This window comes from Podarcis muralis, chromosome 6, assembly GCF_964188315.1.
Source record: "Podarcis muralis chromosome 6, rPodMur119.hap1.1, whole genome shotgun sequence".
Taxonomy (NCBI): Eukaryota; Metazoa; Chordata; class Lepidosauria; order Squamata; family Lacertidae; genus Podarcis; species Podarcis muralis.
The window spans coordinates 24,692,850-24,703,614 of NC_135660.1; the positions used below are offsets into that span (position 1 = coordinate 24,692,850).

General features: G+C 43.2%; 1 protein-coding gene across 1 annotated transcript; it reads left to right on the top strand.

Annotated features, from left to right (window-relative positions):
• The first annotated feature begins 1,872 nt into the window (after positions 1-1,872).
• Positions 1,873-10,511, top strand: LOC114596746 (transmembrane 4 L6 family member 1). The gene is made up of 5 exons (XM_028728485.2): positions 1,873-2,372; positions 5,390-5,482; positions 5,866-6,014; positions 7,591-7,747; positions 9,140-10,511. Exons 1-5 carry the CDS (start codon positions 2,196-2,198, stop codon positions 9,152-9,154), a joined length of 591 nt encoding a protein of 196 aa, XP_028584318.1. The 5' UTR covers positions 1,873-2,195; the 3' UTR covers positions 9,155-10,511.
• Positions 10,512-10,765: the final 254 nt, after the last annotated feature.

Consider the following 10,765-nt stretch of genomic DNA (forward strand, 5'->3'; position numbering starts at 1 on the left):
TAACTTCAGAGAAGGGAGAAACTATGTTCCCAGCAGATATTGCTGGACCCCCAACTCCCATCGCCCCAGCCAGTGCGGTCAACAAGTCAGGGATTATGGGAGTTGTAGTCCAACACGGCTAGAGGGTCACAGGTTCCTTACCAAACTTTTACTTCAAATGGTCCCATTGGTTTGGGTAGTTAGGTTGTCTTTTTTGGCCGTTAGCCTACAACTCTTCCTGCACAGTTCTGGTCGCCTCATCCCCAAACAGGATATTGCGGAGTTTTAAAAAAAGTTTCAGAAAAGAGCAGCTAAAATGATCAGGGGGATGTAGCAACTCCGAATACTGAATGAAGCTGATTGTTGGAAGATTCAGGACCTACAAAAGAAAGGACTTCTTCATGCAGTGCATGGTTAAACTACAGCATTGACTCCCAGAAGATGTAGAGTTGGCCAACTTGGATAGCTTTAAGCAAGCTTAGACTAATTCACAGAGCATAAGGCTGTTCATGGCTACTAGGCTACTAGACACGGTGACTATCTTCTACCTCTGTCATTGGAAGGCCACTTGCTGGGAAGTGGGGAGATTTCTGTTGCATTCATGGTCTGCTTGGGGGTTTTCACTGGTTGGCCACTGTGAGAGCAAGATGCTGGACTACATGGGCCATTGGCTTGATGCAGCAAGGCTCTTTTCATGGCCTGCTGTTCCCCATTACAAGAACCCATTTACCTTTAATTAAAGCCATAAATTTATTTTAGTACAAACTAAAGCTGCCTATTTTGTGACTACAAAGTCCTAAAATGCTTCTCTTGTTATCCCTCTCGCACCTAGTTTGCTGCCCACTCTCTGACTGCCGCCGTGGGCGTGAGTCATTTGCAAGCCTTCTTGGGTCGTTTTGTTGTAATTACCTTAGCAAAAGGTGGGCCTGGAAGCTTTGCTGCCATGACAGAACCTTTGTAGACATTCTGGGCCTCCTCTGCCTAAACCCAGTGTGATATAGTGGTTGGAGCTCTAGATTAGGACTTGGGAGACAAAGGTTCAAATCTCCACTCAGCCACGAAGTTGCCAGGTGGCCTTAGGTCAGTCACAGTCTGTTTCAACGTGACCAAACAAAAACCTTGTTATGAAGATAAAATGGAGAGGAGGAGAGCAATGTATGCCACCCCTGAGCTCCTTGAAGGAAAGGCAAAATCTTAAGTGTAATAATGACAGGATGCCATCATCTGACAATACCTTTGATTAATGGAACCTTGTGGTGAAGGGTAGACTAAAAAATCTAATAAAATAATGTTAGAGAGAAACAACAGCAGATGACATTATTCATTATGTTCTGCTCGGGTTTCCAAGGAGAATAGTAGCAATTGTAGGAGCCAGAGTGCTTGACCTTTGGTCTGATCCAAGCAAGACAACCTGTGGTCCTTAACTCTTTGACAGCATAGTAATAAACCCAGCTGAAATCAATGTGATTAGTCTTCACTTAAATTTAGTTATCCAATGCTCCATAAATGTCCTCCATCTGAAAGGTTTCTCACTCAACTGTAGTTCTAAAATTCAGCAACAGGTTTATTTGGTGGAATTTTTACAATTCCAGCCTCTTTGTGTCGTAAACCCAGTGCTTTTTTATTTATTTTAAAAAAACATGTTTATGGGTACTCTCATTTTCCTACTCATATTGAAATACTGCCCCTCAATGGGGCCACACTTAGATTCACACAATGTTTAGGGGTCTGCGTCCCCCCAGAAAAAAGCACTGCGTAAACCACTTCAACATATTCGGAAAAGCAACAATTTTATATTGTTCCTGGCAGAGCATTGCATTTCTTCTGTATTCCTCTCATCCCTTTCCAGGTTTTTTTTTTTTTTTTTTTTTTAAGCTGCCTTTATGTCTAGAAACCTGTTCTTCATGTGGGATTGCCTATGCCATTATTCATTCCTATAAGGTTAAAATTCAGGCCAGCTGAAGCGCTGTAGCAATTTGGCAACTGCTTGATTGGAAATGGCCAATGAGACTGTGCTTCTCCCAGGTCCTACATTCTTCAGTGCCAGTGGCCATTCATCGCTTATGTGTAATAATCATCCAGGTAACTAGGTAGCCCAAGGTATTTAAGAAGGAATGAGCACAGCTCTCTCTCCCCCTTTTCGCTCTTGGATAGGTACATGCAGGCAGATCCTTGGCTCTACCGACTGACAGAACATTTACAAAACTGCAAGCAACATGTGTTACGGGAGATGCATTAAATATGTTGGGTACAAGCTGTTGATTCTTGCTGTGCTCTGCATCGTAGCAAACATCCTGCTTTATTTTCCCAATGGAGAAATAGGATACGCTTCACACAATCACCTCAGCAGATACGTCGGCTGTCTTCATGGCATTGTAGGAGGAGGTATTTTGGTGAGTAACAAATCATTGTATGTTTCCTTTCTCACAATGGATGTTCTTATGCTTCTCTTCCCTCAGCTGCTGAATTTCATGTTTCAGAAAAATTTCCACATGGCCTCACTGGATTTGGAATCTTTGCCATATTTTTATTTTTTATGTTTACTTTTTTAAGTTTCAAAAATTCAGAGTTGTGCAGAACAATAAGCCAACAAAATGAACTGCAAGGTTTTTTTCCCCCTTTTCAAAATTGACCTTGTGGGACGATCTGTCCTTTCGCTGTCCTTTCAGAGTCCTAAACTGATGTTGCTCTAGTGAAGACCAAAGTGTCTTGGCTGGCATCCCTTGGAAGCCACCAAGACATCTGTTGAAGAATTGAAGTTAAACCAGAAAGTTTAACCAGAATGATACTAGTGGGGCCTGCAACAAAATGTTGCAGTGTATCCCCACCTCCTGAGAGGAGCACTCTTATTCAGAGCTCCAGACAGCCTAGAACAGGATCCTTGAAGGCCTCTGTGAGGTGGTTGTGGGAGATTCAGAAATAAGGAATGGAATAAAAGATATTTCACCCACCCACTTGGTGTCTTCTCCTGCTGAGCACGAATTCTATTTTATGGCGGGAAGCATGCAGTATATAGTAAAACTTACTATATACTTACTATATATTGTCAGAGTATTGAGAAGATTACTGTAAGTTGCTCTTTTCCTCTGTTCTCCCATTTCCCCCTTCTTTCATTTCGCTTTCAAAACTGACACGTAAATATTCTGAATCTCAAAAGTGATGTCTTTTAGACATACACACATACGGTGTGCCTTTCTAGAGTCAATTGACAACAATATCCTAAACGATCATAGTTTCATGTTGGGCAGTTTCCTGGTTTTAAAGATGGCATTTTTTTTTTATTCACAAATGAGTGTGTTACTGAGGGTTGCCTCCTGAACAGTAGAAGCCGTTACCTTGGTTTCGGGTGTCTGTTTCACTTCAAAACTGATCAGTCCTCAACCATCTCATAGCCTCCAACATTCCTCAGGTGAAAATTGGGGCATTTCTCTCTCCCCCCACAACTGACCCACCTCGACCCCCCCTTTTTGCTGCCCCCCCCCACAGAGCATTTCCTATCAGAGAAAGATTGAGTGCCACCATCATTACATGAATAGGACACAACACACTGTCCTGGGGAAACCCCTTAATCCTGATTTTATTTTATTTTCTTTGGTAAATTTACAAAAAGGCAAACCACACACCAATAATGAAATTTCAGAAAGGGGCGAGAATAGATGCAGACAGACAAAGCATTTTTTTTAAAAAATGTATTTTTAATCTCTTGTTGGAAGCCGCCCAGAGTGGCTGGAGAAACCCAGCCAGGTGGGCGGGGTATAAGTAAAATAATAATAATAATAATAATAATAATAATAATAATAATAATAATAATAATTTTTATTTTTTAAAGCATTAAAAATAAAAGAATAGACTCCCTGCGCTTTGTTCCGCTTCCCCTTTCTTCCCACCCAGGAAGACCCTGCCCTCTGCCTGCCCCTCAGAGCTGGCACAACTCGGTGGCAGCAGCTACCAGCTACCCAAGGGAGGAGGCCGGCTGCAGCAGCCATGGAGAGGCGGTGGGGCGCTCCCTTGCAGCTGCCACTGCCACTGCTGCCGCCGCTGCCCTTCGGGACAAGCCTGAGCTAGAATGCGGCAGCACAGCCGGGGGAAATAGGGACATTCCAGGATCAAAACAGAAGCTTTCACCATTCTGGGACTGTTCTGTTCCTGGAAAATCGGGACGCTTGGAGGAGGATATGCCACCTTCGTTTGCTATAGGAGCTGGCAATGGGGAAGAATACACATGCAGACATGGCCTCTGGGCAGCTGTGTAGCTGCTGCGTGCTGGAGCAGTCAGGGAATGGGGCAGTAGCAAGGTCAAGGCTGTTTGGGCATGGCAAAAAATAGAGGCAAACCAATGCTCCTGTTGATGCACCTGAACCTTCCTGACCTTGCCCTCCCACTGTCCCTGGTGGTGACACTGCTGCCAAGACGCCAGGTCTCTGGTGACACCCCTCCCTGCTGGCCAGTCCTAGAATTATAGGTGCCTAGGAAGGTGTCGGCTAATAATCCCTTCTCCTACTGTGGTTCATGACATCATTATGACAAGACCTAAACATCCCCTCATCTGATTCAGGCTGATAGTTTTTTCAGCAGCCACCTCTCCCTTGTGCAGCGATGGGGGGGGGGGGGCAAATGAAGGAGGTGGAAGAAGTGGAATAGTTTAATTTCAAATTAGGCCAGATTTCATTTAGCCTGTAGCCCATTGGCTAACAAGCTTGAATTGGTACGTTGACACTTTTAAATAAATACAACCGGTTACCTGTCTTTACAATGGAAACAGAAGTACTATACATGACACAGGGAGGGTTGCAGCTTGGTGGCAAAGCCTTGGCAGCAGGTCCAAAATTCAATTGCTGGCAGCTTCAGGCAGGGCTGGGAGAAACTTCTGCCTGAAGCCTTGGAGAGCAGCTGCCGGTCAGTGTTGACAGCACTGAACTAGATGGACCAATGGTTTGACTCAGGAGATGAAGTCTAATCCATTAATTACGGTGGTCTGATATTGGGCAACTGCAAGAAAATCTTTTGGTTTAATTAGCTAGAAGAAATTGGACATAAATGGGATACAAGATGTAAGCTGAGTCACATCAGTAGGCATGATCAAAACTAAGCAGAAACTCATACTGAGATGTGGGATGCAGATACAGTGGTACCTTGGGTTACAGACACTTCAGGTTACAGACTCTGCTCACCCAGAAATAGTACCTTGGGTTAAGAACTTTGCTTCAGGATGAGAACAGAAATCGCACAGCGGCGTCACGGCAGCAGCGGGAGGCCCCATTAGCTAAAGTGGTCTTCAGGTTGAGAACAGTTTCAGGTTAAGAACGGACCTCCAGAATGAATTAAGTTCTTAACCCGATGTACCACTGTACAATCGCTGATCTAATATAATTGTTTGCAATACAACTGTTTGTTTTTAAATTAAACCTAGGTGTTGATCCCGGCATTTGTGCTCATTGGACTCGAAAATGAGGGGTGTTTCCATGGATGCTTTCCCCACGAGCACTATGGGAGAAACTGCGCAGTAAGTGAGCCTTTTCCCTTTGCCAGCCATTTAAATATAAGACCTAATCAGAAACTCAGAGGAGGCTGTGCATTCCTTTCGTTGGTGGTGGGTACCCATCGCAGCTGGTTGGGTGGAAGGCAGGGAGGCCAACACTAGGTGGCGCCAGAGCCAATGGCAGGCAGAGCCAACCATTTCTAATGTTGTCCTCTTCCCTACTGAGTTCTACACTTGGACTGATTAGGAGGAACCTGACAACCAGAACCACATCCCGGACTATTTCTTAAGCAAGAAGGCAAGGAGATGGGACTGACTGAGGGCAGACTGGAGTGGTGGGGCAATACCCCATTTGCCTTAACAGACCAGCCTCCCCTGACTCCACTCTTTCTACTTTCCTATCGTAGCTGCTGGCATCAGTCGTGGTGGCCGCTGTTGGGATTCTCGGTGCTGGATACTGCTTCATCATTTCAGCTTTGGCTTTGGCCGAAAGACCTTACTGTTATTGCACTGATGACCACAGCGGGTGCTATCCGTTCTTAAACACTCATGGAGGGTATGTAAGCTTTCCTGTGGCAGACTGCAGGGGCAGGGTGCTTTTTTGACTGCAACGCTCATCATCTTGGACAACCAGCCGTGTGGACTGAGAATGATGAGCTCAAACACCTTTGCATACTGCCCAGGCATCAGAGTCTATTGTGTCTCTGTTGCTGGTTTTATTTTGATTTTTTAAGACTATCTTGTCTGATTATATTGGCATTTTAAAGGTATATTTTATGTAAACTGCCTGGAGGTTTTGATTATTAAGTAGTACAGTGATTCTCAAAGTTTTTTTTTCTGAGCCACACTGAAATTTTTATTGATGAGAAATACATTGAAAAAGGAAAATCTCTTTCTGTTTCCACACCATATTTTCCCGTGTATAAGAATATATTTTTTCCTAAATTTTTGAAGCTTAAAATAAGCGATTGTCTTATACACGGATAGTGCATAGTGCATTTTCTTAATTTTGAGTCCCAAAAAATAGGGGGCATCTTATTCACGGAAAATACAGTGTGTGTGTGTGTGTGTGTGTGTGTGTGTGTGTGTGTGTGTGATTTAAGTATGCATACAGATTCAATGAGAGGTGTGACTTGGCTTTTGCTGGGTAATCTTTTATATTAAGTCTAATTTGAGATAAACAAACCTTCATTTCCTCATCAACACAAATGAATTGTTTAAGTGTTTCTGTGATTGCCCTTGAATCTTCCCACCCCTCTTGCCATACTCTCCTGCCACACCCTTTGAGAACCACTAAAGTAGTAGATTGCATCCTGTCATTCATCACCATCCCTGACCACTGGTCCTGCTAGCTAGGGATGGAGACCCAAGTTTGGGAAACCCTGGTGCACACAAATGAATAAACTTAGGTACGAGAATGCATTGGGGAAGATTGCTTGCAAGAATGTGCTTCGGGGGGGGGGGGAGCCTACAAAAATGTATATACCAAGTGGTACCTTGGTTCTCAAACTTAATCCATTCCAGGAGTCCGTTCGACTCCGGAAACTGTTCGAAAACCAAAGTACGGCTTCTGATTGGCTGAAGGAGCTTCCTGCACTCAATCAGAAGCCGCAGAAGCCCTGTCGGACGTTCGGCTTCCGAAAAACATTCACAAACCGGAACACTTACTTCCGGGTTTGTGGCATTTGGGAGCCGATTTGTTCGGGAGCCAAGCCAATCATGTACCAAGGTACCACTGTTTGAGTACTAAAATTCGGATGAATTTTCAGGAGGACTCTTCTTAGAAATTGCAAACTGATGCAGAAATGTGAAGAACTGAACTGAAGACTGAAAAAATAAGAAACGGAAAGAAATAAAAAGTGACAGATTTGTCTATTTCTAGATGCAGACAGACCCTCTCCAGGGAGGAAAAACCGTGTTGTGAGGAGATTTTCTGACTGCTGTTTTTCTCTCTCCCTGTCTGAAAAAACAGCATATATTCACGGCAGCGCAGGAATAGGGAGCAAATATCTTCAAAATATTAAATGGGGACAAAGGCTATTAAATTTATTAGAACAATTTGTTGTTGTTCTTGTGGCACCTTCCCCCCACGTCCACAGCTACAAATTAATATTTGCGATTGTTTTCAATAGGTACCTGTGCCATGAGCCAAGGCACATTGTTACCTGGAACGTGACCCTGTTTGCCATCCTGCTTGTTCTGAGTGGGATCGAAATAATTATCTGTACCATTCACATAATAAGGGGCTGTCTCGGAGGTGCATGTGCCGTGTGCCATGTTCACAAAGAGGTAAGTGTGTTTAAAGGCTACCCAAAGCTTTCAACAAGTATTTTTGGGGTTATTTGATCACACAGAAACTGCCCATGACGCTTTACGAGCTGATTCAGCAAGCCAAGGATGGCCATTATGTCTGTGTCATTAGGAAATTCGTGCCTGGACAAGCGAATACAAAGTATATTTCTATATTTATTGCATTTATAGGTCCCTTTGGGGCAATGCCCCCAAAGCAGCCGTACCATAAAAATGTAAATCCAATAAAATGTTAGCAATTACAGCGCAGCGAAACAGACATCAAAAAGAACCAAACACTACTAATTGGTTTTGCAGCACAGAATCGATCCAGCTTGTGGTCCCCAACCAAATGAGTGTTGCTGCTCAAGAGAGTTGGGCATTTGCTTAAAACACTCCCCCGCGGCTTCAGTGTGACTTAAAAATGCTTGGCCACAATCCAAAATAGAGGTGAGTGCATTCATGTTTATAGGGTTGCATCTGACTAAGTGATGTTTGGAGTAGACACACTGAATTCAATTGACTTCTGTCGGTCATGACCATTTGTATCAATGAATCTACTCTGAGTGTGACATATCTGGACACAACCCATAGATTTCAATGCAGTGATGTATGTTCAGTGCTATCTTGGATTGTGGCTCTTAGCTTTGGCATTAGAGCAGTGTTCTCCAACCTTGGGTCCCCAGATGTTCTTCGACAACAACTCCCATCATCACCAGCCAGCTTGGACCAGAGGTCAGGGATGATGGGAGTTGTAGTCCAACAACATCTGGGAACCCAAGGTTGAAGAACACTGCATGACAGTATGCCTTTCCCAAATGTTGCATAATGTTACATCAGTGGGATTTGCTCATATGAAAATATGAGAATGTGTGCAAGTGTCCCATGATGTTAATTTCCTCCCAAACTTTCTAAATGATTTGATCACCAGAGCTTTTACTGGTGCCATATTTAGTTTTATAATCTTCTGGTCTCATAAGGAGTATCTACCAACCGTTTTACTTCCAAGCATTGTTCCTTTGGTCCTTGAGTGACTATCATTTTCTCCCTTTCATGGGAACATCTGACGGTCAATCAACCGAAATCTTGTTGTATAGGACTGAGAAACATCACACAAGGAAAAAGCCCCACTACTTTCTGTGTGAATGACAGACTCTACCAAAGGATGCCAACACTAAAGTTGGCATCACAACAGGGGATCTAGCAATGGGGAGTTTCCCCCATTCAGATCAGTGCATCAGCTCTGAAAATGAGTCATGATCCATTGAAATTGACCTTGAATTCAGTGAACTCTGCACTGGGCTGCCTATATTGTATAAATGGATAAGGGTTTTGGATTCTGGGCTATTGCTCTCATGTATTTATCAAATGTGTGTTTTTAATCTTTTACAGACCTGCCCTTGCTAAAACGCTTGGACTTGGAAATGGGTTGAAAACTTCTCATACTTCACTGTAATTATTCCTGTATTTTTTTGAACTGAGACAAAACTCATATTCTTAGCACTTGTTTTATATAGCATATGTACTCTGTTCATGTCACATACATTGTTCCCGAATAGCATTGTTTAAAAGCTTCTAGCACGTAACTCAGCAATTAAAAAAAGTATATTGTGCCAGATCCCCTTTGAGCTCTCTTATGTTACAGAAATGTAACTATATTGTTAGCTGTGTAAGCGCAGACTGATGGATCATTTAGGCTGCAACCTTGAACCCACGTAACTGGGAGTAAGCCCTACTGAACTCAGTGAAATTTACATCTGAGTAGACATGTATAGGATTGCATTGTGAGCATATATTATACTGTTTTCCATCGTTAATCGGATGATTTTCAATGTTCTATTTTTCATGTATAAATTGATTTCCCCAAACAAGATGTTTATTGCTTCAAATGACAGCACTAGGAGCTGTAGCTGAGTAATGGTACCAGTAAAAGCTTGGACTCATTTTATTAGGGATCATGGGCGTAGTCAGGATTTATGTCAGGGAGGGGCAGGACACCTGTCACCATCCTCTGTCTGGCTCTGTCTAGCAGATTCGGAATGAAATGTTGTTTTAAATTGCTTTTTGTTTTTGCCCCAAGTGCTCAGAAAAATCTGTCAATCTTCCTACGGTTTCTACTTTTAGTAAAGTATTTTTATTTATTTACTTTATTTAGGAGGGGGGCAAGTGGCCCCCTGCCCCCTTGCCTATGCCCATGTTAGGGGTGCGTCATATATCTCCTCCTTCAGGTGTTCAAATGGACCTGGGAAGGGAGCAGAGTTGAGTACATTAGCTCCACTTCCCACTACCATGGAAGCAAATTTCAGATGCAAAGGTCTGAAGTGGGATTCTAAGCTGAACCCACAGATTCCTGAGATTGAGACCCCTGCCTTGCTTGCATACTCAAGCATGGGGAAGATTCCAAGTATGTTTAGCCAAATGCACTTAGAATAAACTTCAGACCTTTGCGCTCGGTGTGTTGAAGTCAGAAGTGGAGTTGAGGTCAGGGCTGGCGTGCATTCTCCACCTTCCTCCCACAGTCTCTGTCTTCACACATTCCATGGAATGCCTGATTAGGGCTGGAGTTGTATTATTTATCCTTTCTGGATATAGAGATATATTTGGGAAGTGCATACCTAAGGAGCAGAGAGGCTGCTTCCTTGAACATTGTATCTTCCTATAGAAGAAGGAAGTAAGATGACGTCAAGGTGGGAAGGAGGGAAGGAGATCCGACTTTAAAAAGACTGGGTTGAAAATTAAGATGACGGTGATCCATAACAGTAACAATAAAAAAACCCCACAACCCCCACGTGTGTTTTCTTTCTTTTCACGCCTTTCATAGAGATTCATTTCACTGCCGAACAAAATTCACAGTTAAATGTACAGATCTGAGAAGGTTATGAACGAATTGGCACTGGAAATAGACCACATGAAGCGCTGCAAGGAAATCGCTAAAGAGAAAGGCAACTCGTGTGCTAAAATTAGAAGCTATTGCATCTCTGTAGTAAGTGAAATAAAAAAGAACTGCAGAGTTGGAAG

Bases quoted from the DNA above. Each gene is read 5' to 3' on its own strand.
- LOC114596746 (XM_028728485.2), top strand. From the start codon at position 2,196: ATGTGTTACGGGAGATGCATTAAATATGTTGGGTACAAGCTGTTGATT. The intron at 2,373-5,389 runs GTGAGTAACAAA...AATTAAACCTAG, and splicing joins TTGTAGGAGGAGGTATTTTG to GTGTTGATCCCGGCATTTGT. The intron at 5,483-5,865 runs GTAAGTGAGCCT...TTCCTATCGTAG, and splicing joins ACTATGGGAGAAACTGCGCA to CTGCTGGCATCAGTCGTGGT.